The sequence below is a fragment of the Condylura cristata genome, unplaced genomic scaffold, assembly GCF_000260355.1.
Source record: "Condylura cristata isolate star-nosed mole 26May11 unplaced genomic scaffold, ConCri1.0 scaffold00004, whole genome shotgun sequence".
NCBI lineage: Eukaryota > Metazoa > Chordata > Mammalia > Eulipotyphla > Talpidae > Condylura > Condylura cristata.
The window spans coordinates 44679644-44699874 of NW_004567105.1; the positions used below are offsets into that span (position 1 = coordinate 44679644).

At 40.4% G+C, this 20231-nt stretch overlaps 1 protein-coding gene across 1 annotated transcript in view; it reads left to right on the plus strand.

Moving 5' to 3' along the window:
- The window catches only part of FOXP1 (forkhead box P1), a 226593-nt gene that overhangs the window by 72916 nt on the left and 133446 nt on the right, over positions 1 to 20231 (plus strand). The window contains exon 2 of the mRNA XM_004675975.2: positions 6843 to 6944. Coding sequence (XP_004676032.1) covers positions 6843 to 6944 — 102 coding nt within the window. The remainder of the gene's footprint in view (positions 1 to 6842; positions 6945 to 20231) is intronic.

The window sequence follows — 20231 nt, forward strand, 5'->3', positions numbered from 1 at the left end:
GTGGACGGTAGCTACCCTCATTCGGTTTTTAATGGAGAAAGTGCTTTTTTGTTTGTTTTTCAGTTATGACACCAGTAACAAAACTTGATGATCTCCTATTTTCTTTATTTATGTATCTATTTTCACAGCCACTAGAATGTCTCTATGAGATTAGCTCATTTTTCCATTTCTATTAATACCAAAACACTCATTTATAGCTAATAATTTAAAAAAATATTTTGGACAACTGGCTACCTTAGAATGTTTTTAATTCTTCACAAATTCACCTGGTCTTGTCAGCTTCTGTCATGTCTTTTTTCCTATGTGACCTCCAGACCATCTTGCACTGGAGTGATTATTGTGTCAAAAGCAAAGAGGTGATGGAGCTTCTCTACAAACTCAGTCCCAGGTCTGAGTCCCAGGTCACTTTGCTACAAAGTGACTGTCAGATTGTGTTAAATTATGAACACATGTGTTCAGATGGTAGCTAGGGCTGCTAGTGTCATACCACAATTGCAAATTCAGTGGTGAAAAGGTTCTCTCATAGGCCTTGAGGCCTATGTAGAGATGGAGAAATCAAGGAGAGAGTATGACTTCTTTCCTACCAAGCTTCCCATGTGTGTTTTTTTTTTTTATTTTATTACTAGTCTTTCCTCCTACCCGCATATGCACAATGACTGTTGATTAGCCTGTGAAATTATTTGAGAAACAGGTTTGATCTTGAGGGGTGGGGAGAGTCCAGGAAAAGAAATTAGAGGAAGGGTGGCTGACTCAGCAGCCTTTGAAGCTGAAGTGGGGCAGCTTCTCAGGATAGACAGGAAGCAGGCAACTCACTGCCACTGGTCAGTATGGAACCTGCTGTCTTTATTCTGAGGGTACAGATCATATCAGGATTGAGGACAGTCTGAGCTGCTATAAATTACCTGCAGGAAGAAGTACATATTCAAAGTTTGCAGCTAGTTTTCAACAGTTTTAGATAGCAGCATACATGGATATATTTTATTTTCATGTTCTAATTCATTTTCATAAAATATAAAACAAGAACAGGTCACAAATTAATATTCATACATCTTAGCTAACGTCAAATTATTTTGGACAACTGTTTGAAAGGTCTTTTTTAATATAAAATTGTGTCCAATGGTATCTTTGGGGTATTTCAGAGAACAGATGGCATCCTGGTTGGGAAATTTTTCTGTAAAATGCCAGATAGGGAATTTTTTTAGACTTTGCATGCCCCAGGGTCTCTGTCCCAGGGACTGCACTATGTTTTTGTGACACAAAAATAACCCTAGACAGTATGAATATAAATGAATGAACTTCACTTTGTGTCAATAAAACTTTATTTGTGGAAACTGAATTTTGGATTCCTTATACATTATTGCTCATAAAATATTCTTCTTTTGGTTGTTTATCCCAGCACACATATAAGTAAAAGCCATTCTTATCTCCTAGGTTGAACAAAAACAGGAAGTAGACTGGATGTGGTCCATAGGTGATCACCTTTCTAGAAGACCCCCATGCATCAGTGATTATCTCAGACTTCATCAAATGTGTGGTGAAAAATTTTATGAAGGTTTTCTCCTTCTCCTGGCTTGCTTTATGTATGTGTGCTTGCTTACTCAAACCATATTTTATGCAAACTCACTGCCATTTCTTAAAATATGGCAACCATGTTTTTGAACATTGGTTACCTTGATAAACATACTAAACATAGGGATACCTAGCCCTTAAAATATAAGCACCTGCTGTGAACCTGAGATGTATATAGCTCAGAAGTTGTAAACATGCTTATGTAAAACATAATTTGTAAATAACAGATGGCACTTATTTACTAAGAATTCGAAGGCACTGATGAAAACGGAGTAATCTTGAACCAGTCGAATGGAAGAATATGTTAGAAATACACAAACCCAGGCCCTCTGTGGTGGCTCAACAGGTTAAAGCACAGCATTATGAAACTATTGGCAGCCACTGCAGCACAAGTTCGATCCCCTGCCTGCCAGGAAGGTGACCCAAATGGCACAGTAGATCTCTCCTGTCTAGCCCGCTGCACCCCTCAGCAGCATATTTCAGTCAGTCTACTTGTTCTGCTCCCCCCTCCATCTCTGGTGAATCCTCTCACCCCTCCCCCACACTTATGACCTGTACCCTAGTGCTTGTATGCATAAATAAGTATTTTTTTTTTTAAGAAATGTACAAACCCCTTGCTTGTATAAAAGGATGGCCTACTGAGCCAGATTGGCTAGCACTGATCTGCCTGATTCTAAGCACTGAGAACTGACAGAGGCCTATGATATGGTGGCTATAGGTGACTTCAACCCTTTATGCAGATTGGGGCAGCCAGGGGAGAGAGGGGGTTAAGCCAGTACACAGATGGGGGCTGGGCGTGCTGTCCACCCCTTTCCTCTGTTAACTCACAGAGCTGTTTGTTTTGCTTTGCTGAAGAAAAATAAATATGAGTGTGTACAAGTGGAATCTGAATAGTTTTATCAGTCACTTCACTGTGACATCCTTCAGGTGTATTTGTGTGCTCACCTGAGCCTTGCACTCAAATAGAGCAGCACGTTATCCAGTGCCAGGCAATTGTCATATATGTTATAAAGGAACCCACCCAGGCACCACTATGAGTGGAAGACCTTTAGAGATGGCGTGGGACCTTTTAAGTTCTTTACATTTGCATTTGAGCTGCAACTCAGAGTCAGAGCTCGTCCTTGCTTCCTGAAAGAAAATTTATTTCATTTGTTTATTTTCTCTTCCTCTCTCAGTAACCTCTCTCCTATTTCTCATTCCTCTCATATACACAGAAACACAGGTCCACACACTCTGTGGTTCTATGTAATTCTAATTTTGTCTTCATCTTGTAGGTTATTCAATTGTAACGAGATACTGTTATGAAGATACCAAAAGCCTATCCATAACATATCTCTGTAGCTCAGCCAGTGGAGTCTGTGAGGAAAGACTTTACCATGGCTTTGACACTGGAACAGGTAGAAATGGCTATTAAGTTAGCAGGTGCAGTTTCCAAAGGGGATCCCACTGGTCATTCCAAATTTTTTTTTTTTAAAGATTTATTTATTTATCCATATAGAACTGGGGTACAGGCCAGAGATGCGGAGGGTGAGAGGATTCACCAGAGACAGAGTGGGGAGCAGAGCAGGCAGATCGATGAAGTACACTGCTGAGGGGAGCAGCAGGCGGGTCAGGAGAGGCCTGCCACGCCATGTGGTCTCCTCCGGGGCAGGCGGGAATCGAACTCATGCGGAAGTGGCTTTAGCTTCTCAGTGCAGTGCTTTAACCCGCTGCGCCACCAGGGAGGGCCCATTCCAAATTTTTAACCGACTAGTGGTGAACTTCACAGTGAGCATTTTTGAGATTTATAATATAATGCTCAAATTTGTGATCTATTACACAAAGGATTTATTTCTCATTTTTGAAGACACATTAAAATGTAGATTGCACTGGTTTATATATCATGGAAATCAGAAAGGTTAATGTCCTTTTGTAGTTAACTTCACTAGTTGTTAAATTCACATTAGAACTTTGTAATTTCTTTTTATTTCAATAAGTTTATTTACTTATTTTATATCATTCTTTATTTTGTGCATTTTTCAATCTCGGTTGTAGTCCGCATGGACTTCCCACCACCAATTCACCCACGTACCGTCACCATAGTCCTGTGTGCTCTTCCCACCCCAGTAACTTTGTAAGTTCTAATAACTTAGTTCTTACTGAGATCTAAGGTAGGTTAGGAAGGTGCAGGTTTAATATTTTGTTGCCATACTCCTAAGTCTATAGAATTATTGCAATAATCAATAACAATCCATATCAAGATGAGTAAACTTTTGCATAAGTGGTGTCTCTTTATCTCAAATACTTGACATAATTTTACCACCAAATTGCGTAATTACCTAATTTTTCATCGTTTATTTTCAACATGAAATTTGGAAACTACACATGTGCACCTCTTCATCTTGTGTTTTTCTTCAGGAGTTTGATTAAACTTTCCCTGTGTTCACACAAGTTCCCAAGCCTTTTTTTTTTTAATTAATTTTGATTTTTTAATATAATACAATAGTTTAATTTTACATCAGTTTATACATTTTTTTTTCACCTCACTTGTAATCCCCATGGCCCAAGCCTTTTCTTAGCTCTGCTTCTATCAATGGTTGTCTTCTTTAGTGGGGTTCTGTGTGAAATGCTGTGTGAGAGCTGGAAGTCATTGTGTGATTATATAAGTACATGTGTCCCATGTTTGGGTCTGAAAAAATGTTATTTTTCTCAGTAACAAAAGGAAGATGTTTTCTATTACTGATTTTTTTTTCTTCAACCAGTAAAGTAAATGCAAAGATCTTAGCTAATTTTGAAGTATATAATCATTGTATAGACGCATTTGAATAAACATTTGTTGAAAACTGAACTCTATACTTTTGTGTGCTTCAGTATCAAGAAACATGCTCATATAAGAATAGTGGTGTGAACACAAGCAGGTGTGTTACCGTGTTGTGTATGTGTGTGTGCTTGCTTTTTGGAAAGAATATCACCCCTTCTGCTGAAATAAGGAGTTGACTGTATAGATTCTGAGACTTGGTTATCTAGAAATTGAGTATTCGTTCTCACACACACATGAATAATTGGTAAAACATGGTGAATTATTTTAAGAAACGTGTGACTGTAGGGCATTATCATCATTTTACTTTGCTTTTCTTGCTTGCTCTACTCTTGTATGAAACATGTCTACCCTTTCTCCCCTTCCCCACCAGAGCTTTCTCTGCAGTCTTGTCACTTTCATCTACCACCGCTCTGCCTGTCTTTCCAAATAACAGCACACCCTTCTTTGCTGATCAGTCTATTACTCTGGGAACTCTGACGGTAGCACTTAAAATATATAATAGTTCCCTTTCCAACATTAAAAAGCCATAAAACCTTCATGTGAAATAGCAAAGGGAACATATATAGTAGGAGGAGAGGCTTTTGCTCCTGCAAGCACCTTGCAAAGGGGACTATTTTTCTTATATGATATAAATGAAATCTTCACTCTGCCCACTTTTACACCTACGCATGTACTGAGCGTCTCCAAGGAGACAAGGAAACCCGGAGTCCAGTGATGGTGAATCCTCCTCGGAGACAGCAGGCTGGAGTCTCAGGCAACACTCCCAGGCGTCTTGGCTTCCAGATGCCCCTCTCAGACACTCTTTTCTCGAGGCTCTTCCAGGCAGGCTTTCTCGAACATGTCTCTCCCTTCACAGATGAAATAGCCTGTACATTACCTCTGAAGGGCTGGTTGTGGTGAGTGCAGTAGGCAGAAGGCCTCCCTGGGACAAGAGGGGTGGGTGCAGTAGGGAGGTGGGATAGAAGGGTCCATCTTTCCCAAGATCTTTTCTTTGTCCCCATTTCTCCCTCCGTGTTTCCATTTCGTTGCTTCCCTTTGCTTCTCTTATACACAAAGGTACCACCCAACCTCACGAAGTGTTTTGAAACTATTGTTTGTTGCAGTGGTACCTCATGAGCTGAATTTAGTGAGATTGTCCTTTTAGGACAATTGCTCTTCTTGTGGGCTCAACATTTTTAGGGTCAATAATCGTCTGGACCATTCTTTTTTCTCTTTCTCCTGAGTGCAATGCACTTCCATGGGATCCTGCCTCTCCCACACTCCATGGTATCACTTGGAACTTTTCTTGGAAATATATACATGATTTTCTTAATCAGTGAAGTCTTCTGTTCCTCTTTGAGAAATATACTATCACCATCAGTCTATTAGGTTAGCGTTTTTAGCCTGTAGTATCAGATCTTTTGCTATAATTGGCCACATCTATGTGTGCATCTTCTCTAAGGCATAAGTAACTAGTTGCCATGTAGGAATTATTGTTTATTAATCCCCAGGAAATATCATTTTGTCTTTAAGCTCAAAGTACATCAATTAATGAACATTCTTCATATACCATCCATAAATATCTTCTCAGTTCTCATCTGAATTTATTCAAATAACCTCACTTTTCATGTGATTTTCTAGCACAATATCTGCAAAAGTCTGTTTTCTGTTGTGCTTGTCCTGCTGCCCTTTAGGGAAAGGTGAGGCTAGGAATAGTTAATCCTTCCTTTTGTCAGTAAATAACCTCCTGAGGATTCATTGATGGACTCTCCTAATTTCCTTTTGCTATATGTTGATGTTAGAACTTGATCTGTCCAAGCCCTCCCTACCTTTAATATAAACCATCCCATGTTATAAGCTTGAAAGAGTCATTTGTATTGGTCCTAATCAGTTTTGTTCACAGGTGCATAATGTGTCCTTTTAGTTGATTTACAGGTCCTACTTGCATTTTATCTTTTACATAATCCATTACTGTTGTCCTAGGTACATTTTGTCTGTTTTTATCATCTTTTCAAATAACTTTATTCACAGTATGGTCCATTCCTCTTTGTGGACTTGAAGTGAACTATTGGTTTCGGCTTGAGTCACCATGCTCCTCCAAAAAGAATTGGAGAAGGTTATGGAAGGTGCCTCTAGAATGAGCCCCCACATTATTGTCCTTAGAGTTTCTCCTGGTCTCTCTCAGCTATTCTTCCTGAAATTCCTAATCATTCATTCTTTGATGTCAGATTTTGGGTAGGACTATCATGTCTGCTTAGAGGGATTACTCTGCCTAAAGAACTGCAGTCAAAATGGGCTGAACCTAAGAAAATGTAAACAAATTCTGGAAAGTTTTCCAACTTAGACCGTTGGAAGCTTTGTTTACTATTTCATTTTCCTGAAAATGGGAAAGTCAGAATCTACTTCTAAAGTGCCCTTCCTGGAATCCTTGCTTTGAAGGAGGCCCTGAGCCTGTGTAGTAATGCAAACATTTTCCGTCCATTTTCCCTTTCAGGCACTTCAAGTAGCCAGACAGCTCCTTCTTCAGCAGCAACAGCAGCAGCAAGTTAGTGGATTAAAATCTCCGAAGAGGAATGACAAACAACCAGCCCTTCAGGTAAGAATTTTGCTTAATTGATATTATACACTTTGGGATAGCTGATAAGAGACTCAGAAGTGGATTGTGTCAAGAAATGCAAATCATGTAAGAAAAGCTGTGAAGGTCACAGGGTTAAGAATTTATTGGTACTGAGGAGGATTTGGTACTTTTAATATACCTAGTAATGAGTGTGATACACTGTTCTTCAATTGTTTTCCAAATAGCTCTGAATTATTAATAACAGACAGCAAAAACTTTTTATATAAAGATACAAAAAAAAAAAGATTATTTTAGCAACTTCTCATTTCAGGCACCCTGAGGGGAAGGCTTGAAGGAGTAGAAGAAAGAATGAATTAATAAAAATCTAATTTGGATTTTTGACTTGGAGCAGAAAATTCTAATTGAAATTTCTAAGAAACATTACTGGGGGTATTCATGCCTACATCCAAGATAGGGCACTGACTGGTACTGACTGACTCAGCTACTTTCAGAGAGGAGGGTGGATTCCCTGAAGTGGGAGGCTGAGTTTCTCATGTTGGACAATTTGGGACAGAATCTGTAAGTGACAGCTGATAACTAAAACTTGGTTCCAACTAACTTGATTATGAGGTCAACCCAAGTTCTGGCTTGTGTTGAATTTTCTCAGATGAGACTGAATCAGTACCAGTTCCCAAATTATCCTTCAAAGACCAAACTGACCTTGGGCAACAAGTCCTGGTTTGTCTACATCTACTGAGGAAACACTCACCATCTAGGGAAAATTCAGCACAGTAGTCAGCTGTATTAAAATAGTTGAATGGCAACATGCATTGTTTACTAACACTTCCAAAAGCAGTTATTTGGTAACCATCACCCACCCCTATGCCTTTTACTGTGTGTGTATGCTGGGGACATTTTTAATGAGGTACAGTGCCATTGAGGTCCCGTGTCAGGTGCTATAAGAAGTGCTTTGTTGTGCAGATGTCTTAAGAACAGCTCTGGAGGATGAAATATGACTATGTTGACCTTTCAGCTGTGAGCTTATTTGTCAGGATTCAAATAAGTTGAAAGGATCAAACTGAACAGTTTCCATAGTCAGACTGGGAATTGTGTTTCAGAGGTCAGCAACGGAGGCCACATTGCAGATTCCAGAACATAGCCAATTGTTGGTACATATTAAAGTACCGGGGCATCTCCTGCAGACAGAGACACAATTAAAATTCTAATTTATTAATGTATACAGGGAGCTAGCCCAGCCTGTCACTCAGTGATTCAAATGACTGTCCATTCCTTTTGCCTCCCTCTTGGAACTCTCGCAGTCTTAAAAATACTGTGAGTCCTCTTGAATTTATCAGACCTCAAGTACATTGGGAAAATGACAATATGTTATTGGAGTTGGGGGGAGGGAGTCTTCTACCTAGTAAAGCTTTAGTTAGAGAAAATATAAAAATAGTGCACGCATACACAGCCTGTCTGATGCATACTTTCCAGTATTGAATATCATTTGTAATTTTCTTATACTAGGCTTTTTTTCCCTCATACTTGCTTTCTAAAAACACATGGTATTTCTGAGGTAACTTCTTTTCCAACCTGAATGAAGTTCCTTTCCTGCTAAATGTATGATGATGTTTCGGGGGATTTCCTTTTGAGGGTTCTTTTCTTCTTGTATGTTAGAAGGCTTGGAACTACCAGAAGAGTATGACACAGACCTTCATTTTCGTTGGCAAGACCAGTGCCACAAACCACCCTAACACATTCTGCTGAGCGCTTCAATCTGAGTAGAAATTGCGGGATCCGGGAGCCATACTGAATGCCGGTTTTGCTAAAGATTTGTTGAGTTGTTATCTCCTCTCTGGGAGCGCTGACAAGCAGAGAGTTTAGACCAGAGTTGGTTGACAAAAAATACAAAGGATAGTTGACTATTGTGTGCATTTGTGCCTGTGCATGTGCACATGCACCCACCCGTGTGTGGGGGGTGGGGTGGGAGGGGGAGGCTATTACTGAATGTGCCTCAGGTATCTGGTAGGGTTATGCAGATTCACTAAGCTTTATTAGATTCACAGGGAGGACAAATTACTAACCTGGGCTATATGTTATTAAAGTACCTCTGTAGACTGAGTGATTCATGGAAGGAAGGGCCTTCACATTTCAATGTATCATACCCTGTCCTTGCAGGGGCATCCCAGTCAGAGCACCTATCAAACAGATGGGAACTCCTACAGCAGATTTGAATGGTGCTTATCTCTGATTTGTTACCTAATAACAAGAGACCTATTTTAGCTAATTTGAGATCTTCCACATAGAGGAAGGCTTGACAGGGAAGAAGGAGTTGATCTGCTGATACTTTGAAGGGAAAAAAAAAAGAAACCCAAATCTCCAAATATACTGTGACTCATATTTTAAGCATATCTCACACTTCTCTGCTTTATGTTTGGCAGTGCTCTCCAGTTTCACAGGCTGATGATACAAACAAAAGAAAATGGAAAGTTAGAGGAGGCTCTAAGTGGTTACTCGATAGAGATCATGAAATGTAGTCAAACATTACCAATTTGGACTAATTTCAGAGATGAGAGTAAATAAGAGAAATGATGGCTTTGCAGATACACATGCCGAACTAAATTTGAGCTGACTTCATTCTTGGGTGATGTTCAGATGATGGCATTCATTGGGTATACCTATTGCTCTAAAGTTCTTGAAAAATATTCCACACTGCAACCTAAATAACCTCTTAGTTAGTCTGTTTACTTGCTTTGCAAATTTTTTTATGAATGATACACATGACAATTGAGTATTGGCCCCATCCTAAATTCAGAATCAGAATCATCTGCATTAACCAAAGGTGACATGGTAAGCATTTCGAGAACACCACAAAGTGTGTGAGGGCATCATGCTGCTGCCCATGGGTACAAGACCACTAAGATACAAGATACAAACCTCATCTTCAGGATACTTCTGAGCTGTAAAAGAATTAACAATGTTTTACTGCAAAAAGAAAATTAGATGAGTAAAAATAATAGACTTGCTTTTATAAATATTTATATAATTCTGAAGATTGCTTAAACAAGTGAAATAAATGCTTAACGGTGCAGGTGTGCCCATAACCTCGAAAATGTATAACTTTACAGGCTGAAGATTAATTTGTGAGTAGATGAGCAATTTTATTGATCAAATTTTGGAACTTTGACCACCGTTTCTGGGTAGTAATTCATTTTGGTTCTTTAAGCATTTTAGTTGTTGGCACGGGTATATAAACTGGAAGGAAATCAAATGACACATTTTCTCCTAAGAAAGTAAAAGTACATGTGTATTCTGGCAGCATTAAAGTTAGGAAAGAAAGTAAACTTTGTGTGTTGCTTACAGTGGAAAGCTGACCAGTTTCAGGTCCTCTATAAAGAATTTGAACTTGAAACCAGTCATCTGATAGTTTTCTCTCCTGCCCTATTCCCTTCCTTCCAAGTTTATATCGTGTACAAGCCCCTCACAGCAGGCCATTCTCACAGTGGGGGGGGGGGGACAAAATATCCACTGGAAGGTCAACCCTCTGGTTCAGTTGGAAGTTCAGGATTATACTGAGCACTCCTGTTTTAAGACGAGGTTAAAATACAAGATTTCAGCAGGTGTTTTCCAACAGTTTTATTTGCCATTATATAAAACGTGCTTTAGGCAGCATTTTTACTTTGCATTAATGTCACATATAATCATAGTATATCATGTCACTTCCATGTTATTCACTGAGGAATAAATTTGTAAGAGGAAACTTAGAGGAAACAAGTTTTATGTTGTAGATAGTGAATTCTAACCATTAAAGGATTGCCCAGTGCTCTGAATTAGTAAAGTGGATAATTCAGAAGAGGGAGGCAAAACATTTTTTAAAATATGTAGCGATATCATAGCCGAGAATTGGCATCCCTGGCATTAAATTGATATGAAATAGTGAATCTGGGGGACCTTTTAGGATTTTATGATCACACCCCACTGGGCAATTCTCAACCCCCTAAAAATGAGTCTTGATAAGAAACAAAATAGAAATAATGTGTTTAAAATGGTTATTTAAGACTTTCAGTTACACAAACCATTAAAAATATAACAGAGGCAAAGGCCCTCCTCTACCCCAGCCCCACTGTCACCTCCCAGAGAAATGTACATTTTCCCCATATTTAGCATCTAGTTATAAGGGTTTCACAAACTTCAAAAAGTTAAACACTCCTGCTTTAAGAATTGTTTTTCTAAAGTCCTATGTTTCATCTTTGCCTACAAAATTCTAAGGTGAGTTATAATAAAATAAGTTAGCTCATTTTTGCTATTTCAACCTCTGTTACATATATGGAGGGTGATCCTGTGTCCCAGCCTGCAGAGGACAACCACTGTCACCACCTGTTGCTTGGTGTATTTATTAATCATTGTGCCTCTCAGAATTATCCCAGTTTGAACATTTAATTATATGGTCACCTTGCTTACTTGCATTAAATACACCTAAGCATTAAAATACAAGTTTGATGCTAATATTTTATCTGCATGTCTTTGTCACCACATGCATATGCCACCATATGCAAAGATAATTAATATTTAGTCAGTGCTTACTGTAGCACAGCACCATAATGACACTATGATCTAGGATTTGTCATTCAGCTATTCTAAGGTTGAGGAAAAGTGAAACTTCGAGAAGTATCTTGCTGCAGAGCTGACAGTGACAGTGCAGGATGGGAAACCAACTTTTCTAGCTCTGCAGGCCACCCGTATGCCTCCCGGAAGTCCATTACTGCTTACCCTTCAATGTGTACTTACTCAGCATTGCTGAGTGCTGTGTTTTCAGAAAGCATATTTTCCATTGTAAACACAAATAAAACCAAACCACCAAAAAACAATCCCAATGTACAGATCTGAATTTCAATTAAGAGGTCTAAGATCTTTTCCACTTGTACCCACAATGAGATCCACTGCTGTGTTCTAGGTTCTCGTTGTGACTTAAAGGGAAAATGTTGATGTCCTGTAAATGAAGGATGGGAATGTCCTTAAATTCCTTGCAGCAGGAACCCACTTGGGTGGGCTGGACCCATAATGGAATAGTGCATCTTTGAAAGAAAAGCAATGCCATCTACATCAAACATTTGAAGAGAGTCTCCAAGAAGCTTCTGCTGGCAGCTCACACAGGTTGCCACCTGAAAGCCCAGCTGATTGGCCTTATGGGCCAGGAGCACTGGGCAGGGAGCGGTGTTGAAGTTTGCCGCTGCTCTGTGTCCAGTCCTGTTGCTGGCCACTTCACTCTGGGAACCTTCACTAACCAGGTCCAGGCAGCTTTCAGGGAACAAGATTCGGTGGCTACTGACTCCAGGATGCCCACAGCTTCTCCCAGTGGGCCTGCCTCCACAGCTCTGTGCCACAGACTCTCCTCTGCTCACGCAGATGGGTCTCTGGTGGAAGAGGCCGGCCCAGGGTGCTTGGCACAGACACGGAGCCCTGTCCTGTCAACACCCATGGGGGGGCCATGCCTGGTCTCCACTGCTCCAGAGATCCTGAAGAGATGGAAAAGTAAGCACAGGCTGCTGCTGAGAAGGGTAGCCAAGGAGGGGTAGGAGGTGAGCAGACTCCTCCAGGTAGAGAGCTTCCTGCTGCTCTGGCAGTGGAGGCGCAGGCTGGTCTGAGGCCCGGCAGGAGCCCTCTGGGCCTACCCAGCAGTTCCCTGCTGAAGACTGGAAAGCGCAGTCTGCCATTGAGGCCCGTCTGCAGCTCCCACTGCTGGGGGCACTCAGTGGGGAGGAGGAACCGTGAGTGGCCTCAAGCTGTTCTTCACAGACTCTTAAACAGAAAGTATAAATAAAGTTGATGGGAAACGAACGCTTTCTGAAAAAACAAATGAAGATGACAAAGATGTGCATAATAACCTAATGTCTGTGTGTGTGTATGTGAGAGAGAGAGAGAGAAAGAGAGAGCACACAGTGAGCAACAGTAAAGAAGTTATTTCATGTCTTCATGTTTGATGTGTTATGAGCTTCCATGTGTTGGAACATGGACTAGTATGTTTTAATGATTGTTGGGTCTAGGACATAGGGAGGGACAAGGGAAAAAATATACTTGACTGGTCAAAAATGTGTAAATTGCTGACAAAATGACACATGTAATTAAGAGTGTTCCTACCATTTTACCTTGTGGTTTACACCTCCAGTGTTGAAAAAGAGAGAGACTCCCACCTCGCTAATTACCATTATCACTGAAATGCTAGGGTTGGAGTCATTAGTTCCATGTGCATTTAATTAGAGGAAGGCTGAAATTGGATTTAACTTATTACTTTTTCATGGATCACTTTCTTGTCATCACTTCAAATTGGATTGCAGCCCCAGGTAACTAATTATGAGAGCCACAGGATCAAGAGTGAAAAAAAAAGGTAATTAGGAATAACACTGTCGGACCCTTGCTGCTCGTCCACTTGTGCTTTGGGGAAAAAAAAAAAAAGCCGGCCATATTTGTAGTATTACAGATCAGGGAGTTAGAGCTACGCATGTTGCTGGGTGGCATAAGCGTCTGTCACCACCCATAGTGGCTTCTGTGATATACAACCGAGTTGAAGATGTCGAATCAACGTGGTTCCACAATCAGCTCCTTAATACTTAGATTAAACTTGTAAAAGCAACAGATTGGTTGTAGGTATGAGGCATCTCAACAACTGTGTAGTCTGGGGGCCTCACATATATGATTGCAACAAAGCTGTCAAGATGCCTCTGAGCCAAAGTACAGAATATTTTAAATACAGGGAGTTATAATTTAATGAACATATTAATGTTCCAGAAACATTCATATCTGACAGGGAAACATATCAGTCAGTGTAACAGTAAGGTTTAAGGTTTATACATTAGGAATTTTTGTGGAAGTTTCCAGCATACTGTAATATTCACACCATTTACTTTCTTCTGGTTTGTTTCCTCCCTCCCCGTTCCTGCCCCAGTGTATGGGTAGGCCTGCGGAGGTTCTGTTTCTCCTACGGCCCTCATCAAAAATACGTTAAAACAAATTATATTGTTTCCATGTGCAGAGCAGAATTCAGAACTGCAAGCAATCAGTTTTATTGACATCATCTGAAAAAATGTTGATGACAGTTGGAGGATGTGAAGGGATTGGATTTTTAAAGTCGCCAGTCCTGAGTGGCAAACTTTTTTTTTGAAATGTAATCTCATTATTCAAAAAAGTCTTGTGAGTTAGACTCTCTAAGAAGGGCATCTTTGTTGATGGGCTGTGAGAGCGTAATGCGAAGTCTTGCTATCAAGCCTGGTAGTTACTTGAAGAGAGAAAAAGCCTCCCAGAGAGAAGTGAATCACCGAGCAAAGATGGCCAGAGTTTCCTTAAGTTGTTTAAAATTGATTTTAATGTTCTGTTAATGTAAGCAAATAATCATGATTCAGTCTTGGGTGACTTTCAGAACTGGGTAAACGAGGCTTGCTCATTACTTCCAAGGAATACAGGGAAGGAGAGACCACATTGTGCTCCCCCAGCGGAGGCCTCTGCATCATTATTCCCAAAGTGATAAAATAACATTCCTGCAGTGATGTGTCCTTCTCCTTTGTGAATCTTCTAAGCAAAATCTCAAGAACCAGAACAGTAATCATGAAGTCTCATGAAGAAAATTAAAGTTTTTCAAAATATCTTAAGATGATTTAGAAGTTTTGTACACAATATCCGTCTGTGGTTGAAAGGGGCCACGCCAAGGTCAAGTGATGTAGTGGTTTCCATTTTTCCAAATGAGTCTCGCAGTATGTGATAAAAGCAAACTCCTTTATTTTGTAAGTCTGCAAGAATTCCTGATGAAGTGCAGAGGTCACGTTCCCTGTCAATTGGAGTAGCCAGCATTTTTTAACTACTGTTTTTTCTTCCTTTTGGTGTGTCTTTTCGCCCCTGCCCCCACCTCGCCATAAACCATGGCACTTTCCTGACACATGCACAGTGAAGTCCTCCAATCTGAAACTCATTAGCACGCAGCATTGGACCCTGTCCAGTAGTTAGAAAATTTCCTGAAGCCTAGAATAACAGCATTTGGTGTAAGCACCATGGACCAGAAGTCACAATGGGGGAGTCGGCTCCCCTGCACCCTGCCTGGTCGGAAAAGCCGTCTGACCACGAAACACAGTAAGCCGGACGTCCTGCATTTGGGATGGCTGCAGAAGTTTGGTCTTTGGAGAAATAATGTCTTCAAAACCACAAGGCTGTAGCTTTCCCTCCCGCGCCCTACCAGGCTTATTCTTTAACGTGAGTTGGAGGTTCTTCATCAGCATTAGCCACAGGAACAGGGAAGCAAGTCTTTAGAGAAATAAGATGAAAACTATTTATAGAATGTACTATTTTTCACTTTGTACTTACTGGGTATTGCAGAACCTTTGAATTTCATTCATTCATTCGAAAACTTTCTTCGTTGTACCTCACTATATCCAGGTAACAGAACCAAGATGAAACCCTTCCCTAATATTAGAAAATTTCACGGTGGGTCAGGATAATTGAACCCTGTTTTCAAACAGGAACCTGAGTCCCAGAAATACAGTAGTAAAACTATGAAATAGCACACTTAAATTATACTGTCTAAAAGGCACCTAATGTAAAACAATTCTAGGTGGCTAAGTTTTATTACTAGTCCCATTTTACAGATGAGGAAAGAGGGGGCATAAGGAGTTAACTTGCCTCAGACCAAAAAGCTAGTAAGTGGCAAACAGTGTTGTTGACACAAGCTGTGAGATTCAGTCATTGCTCGTTACCTCCCACTGCCTCTCACTGCGTTACTGTTACTGTCTGGGTCTAACAGACAGGACAGTGAAAGGTACAGAGTCAGACTTGCTGATGCCTACGGCTTGACACTAACCACTAGAGCACACTGTCTCCTAATTTGGACATATGTTTTGGGCATATTTGAAAAATAGTGCTTGTAATTGAAATATGCACTTTCTAAAGGGAAATGACGCTTGGGAAAGAGAAGAAAGACGGGTATTAGTCAAAGCCTGCAGACAACTCTGCAAGTAATTGTCTAAAGGCAGCCGTTGAAATTGAGAAGCAGTTTGGAAAATGTACAGTTTGGGAAATTTGTGTACTGATGTAATTACGGTAGTTGTGAGTTGATGTCATGCCTAGTAACTGTTTTTGTATTGCTTGGGACTTTGTTACTGAGCTGTGATATCACGAGCAAACTATTATAAACATAGCATGGATATAGCATGCTTGTGTAACAAAAGATTGGGAACTTTTATTAAGTTTGTTTTCCTTGTCATATTGTAAAAATTTATTATGTGTACTGTGTATATTAGAAACAGATTTGGGTAATTCTGTCTAAATGAAGTCATCCTGGCTATTTCCAGACTGTCTGTTTTTGGTTGTGAATAATTTTCATACATCAGATGGTTGTCATATTTAGTCGCTCTCAAAATTTTAAAGAGAACATATCCCATTTTGAACTTTTGGTGGACTCCAGCCGCCTTGCTGTTGGGATTGTTTGAGTTTTAAATGATTGCCCAGTAAAGCACGGATACTGAATGTTAGTCATTCCTAAAAGGTCTAGAACTCTTAACTTTTCCCGCTTCATCAAATGAACATATTTTTAACTACTTAAGTAGTAGAATTTTAAGCTGCCAGGACACAGTCGGGCAAAGAGTGCCAGTCCTTGCCCTTTTGTGTTATAGCCCATTGAGAAAGTTTGGTGACATTTCAAGCAGGCAGCTCAGAATTCACTGGTGTTTGTGGGAAGATGTGGATTAAGCAGGCAGTTCAGATACGTTGGATGTCTCAGTTCTCCCCATCTGTCCTCTTTGTTCTCATGCCTATCTAGCCATGACTGCACACCTTTTGAGACCCCTCCAACTGCCTCTCCAGCTCCTTTTGCTAACAGGCTTTTCAACTGAGCAAACTCCCTAGTACTTCAACATTTTTTTTTAACCAGCCTCTTGCCATTCATTCTCAGCTCCCCTGCATCTTTCTTTTCTCCATTTTCTTGAATTTCATTGTCACTCAATTTGGTGGTCATGTCTTCATTGTCCTTACCCATCTGACAGCCTACTAGCTAATTCATCCTTTGGCTAATTCATCATTTTGGAATTAAGTCCTTTTAAACGTCCTCACACCATTCTCTTTTACCTTGTCATTGTCTTTCTGCTTCCCAGTTCTTTTCTAGATCTCAAATTTATTCCTTTTTCAAGTTTGATCTCCTTTGATTTTTTCCAGGAGCAAATCTGTCCTCTGCTTATTCTCATACCTATACAGCCATGACTGCACACCTTTGAGACGCCCTCCAACTGCTCCCTACGGCTCTCTTAGTTCATCATCACTGCAAATGCAGTGTTTTTAATTCAACTGATCATTTTTGTTGCCAAACCCAGAGTTTTGAGTCCTTATTGATACTTTATTTTTTTAAGATTTATTTATTTATGCATAAAGAACTGGGGTACAGGACACAGGTGCAGAGGGTGGTGAGAGGATTGGCCAGAGAGAGAGTGAGGAGCAGAACAGGCAGATTGACGAAGTATGCTGTTAAAAGGAGCAGTGGGAGAGATAGGAGATGTTGCTGAGCCATGTGGGTCTGCTCCCCGACCGGGGATTGAACTCATGCTGAAGTGGCTGCAGCTAGCTTTTACAGTGCTGCACTTTAACCCATTGCGTCACCAGGGAGGGCCTGACATGTAAATTTCCTTTGCCCCCATTATGTCACTTCTCTCATCAGTTGTGCCACTGTTCCTTCCAGTGAGTATCTTCTATCCAATCTGTCTGTATTTCCCCTGCTGCTCTGTTCTAGAGCTTAGACCTTCACCAGAGCACAAGCCTAGATATTGGCAGAGAATGTTAAGTCTGTTCAGAGCATCTTCTGCACTTCATACTTATCTCCTGTGTGACCTATGGTTTCAGCCTTCACTCTTATCTCCCATACAAGTCTGACTTGTGCTGCTGCCATCAAGATTTTAGTATTGTAGCTTTGGGCTAAATGAGAGGCACTGAAAAGTTTCTAGTCTTCTTACTGGGATAAGGGAGAGTGAGCCATGATTCCTCGCTATACAAAGGTGGAATCAACAAAGTCCATCTGATATTTCAGAGTTTCAAAAATGCAGTTTTTGAAGGATTCTGGATCTAGGATGCAAATATTGCCTGTTCTACCACCTGCCAATTAGTTAGAAGACCCTGGAGATTAAATTGTGTTTGAGTTAATTCTGAGGGAATTATATCTCTGTTTTCTTTCTTACAAAGGAAGCTAAAATCCATGGTACATGGTGTTTTTTCATGTCGAAATTTTCTGCGAGGTTGTCCCTTCCCGCTGCACCATTGATATACATTAGTACCAACTTGTGGGTTCCTTCTAGCCACTACTGCCCCTAGGACCTGCAGACGAGGGCTCCCTTGAATGTGTCCAGATGCACTGCTTTATCAGAGCTAATGCAACTGCTTTTAATAAGATGAGTGAAATGATACCTATTCATTCTTCATTTGCTTGAATAAAGGAATGGTTATTATTCTAGATACAAAATTAAGAATCCAAACTGCTTAGAATAAGCAGAATAAAAAGATTTCATTTCATCAAGGCATAAAGTAGCTCTGCCTCGATGGTCTTTTAAGGTTTCTGGGTCTAGGATGGCTTCTGTGAGAGTGCAAGGATTGATAGGTTACCCATGTCTGCCATGAGCAGTGGAGTTAGAAATGGTGGTATATGTGTCTTGTCTTTTCCAAGCTTAGCATAGACTTACCTCATAAAAGTCTATGCTGAGTGCATAGCAGAGTAGAAAAGTACTTGCTATTGGAGGGAAAGGAGAGAGTCGGATAGATCTTGCAATAACTATAGAAAGAATACAGGGAATTTTTGTTTTTCCTTATATCCACAAGGTAAGATATTAAGGTAAAATGTGAAAATTAGGTGTATTTGTTCTTTTTTTTTTTTTAAAGAACTGATGTGTAGGCCAGAGGTGCAGGGTGAGTGAACTCATCAGAGACAGAGTAGGGAGCAGAACAGGCAGTATACTTACTAAAATATACTGCTGAGGGGAGCAGTGGGCAAGACAGGAGAGGTCTGCTGTGCCATGTGTGGGGAAGCTCTGTGGTCAGGGATCGAACTCAGGCCATAGGTATGATAACCTGAGACTTAATCCTACACCACCAGTGAGGCCCAAGGTGTATTTTCTCTAAAAGGCACAGGATCTTATAGTCTTGGTGGCCATACAGATTCAGCAAGGTGGTTAAGAGTGCCAGAGATTTGTGATTTAAAATATTAGGAGAGGTGGCACATGAGGAAAACATGACTTCTAGTGTTAGGCTGCCAGTTTTAAGTTCTAGCGCTACCCCTACTCCTGCGGGACGTTGGAAGGGTAGCTTAACTTCACAATGTGTCTGTTTTCTCCTCTAGAAAGCATGACTGATAATAACTGATTGAAGGCAGTTGTTAAAGATTAAATGTTTCATTCATGAAAAGTGCTTACACAGTGCCTGAGACTTAGTAAATTCTCTGAAAAGTTAGCTCTCTTTGTAATTTCATAAATTGCTTTCAAAGGGAAAATGACTACCTGTTAAACTCCACATTGTATTTTAGTTCACTTGATCTATTCAAGTGTATGTTTTGGCCTATCAGACAGAGAGTATCCATTTGCTTGTGGTCGGCTGTGTCAGGTGACCAGACTTGATGGAAAGATATCAGGCTCCTTATCTGTAAAGCAGGGATGGGCACTGTGTTATCATGTAGAGTTGCTATGAAGATTAACCGAGTTACTCTGTGTACAGAGGCCAGACTGGTGCCTCGACACAGGGAACACATAATAAATGCTAACTACTGTCATAGTATCTGTCAATGTTCCCATTAGCAGCATTATCAGGATAAGCATTACTTTCCTCATTGTGCCAATGTGGGCATAAATGAGGATCATCCTGTTCTAAAGTTTTCATCTTAGTTTCTCTTTTGTTCTTTGAAGGATTTTATATGATGAAATACGTCATTGTTCTAACACCAAGGAGCTAGTCCCTATTTAAAATCTTGAAACTATGGCACTTGCACATGCCTGGCTCAAATTAGCCAATCTGTAGATATTTCTTATACTAATGAGTTTGTGAATGAGTGAGTTATGAATGAATGAATCCGTGTAATACCCAAATCACCTGCCAAAAAGAATGGAAAATTGATAATTGCCTTTTTTTTAAGATTTATTTATTTATGCTTACAATAACCGGGGTACATGCCAGAGGTGTGGGAGGCTCAGAGGACTCACCAGAGAGAGAGTGGGGAGCAGAACAGGCAGAGATCCTGAAATACACTGCTGAGGGGAGCAGCAGATGAGACAGGTGAGGTCTGCTGCACCATGTGGGTCAGCTCCCTGCCTGGGGATTGAACTA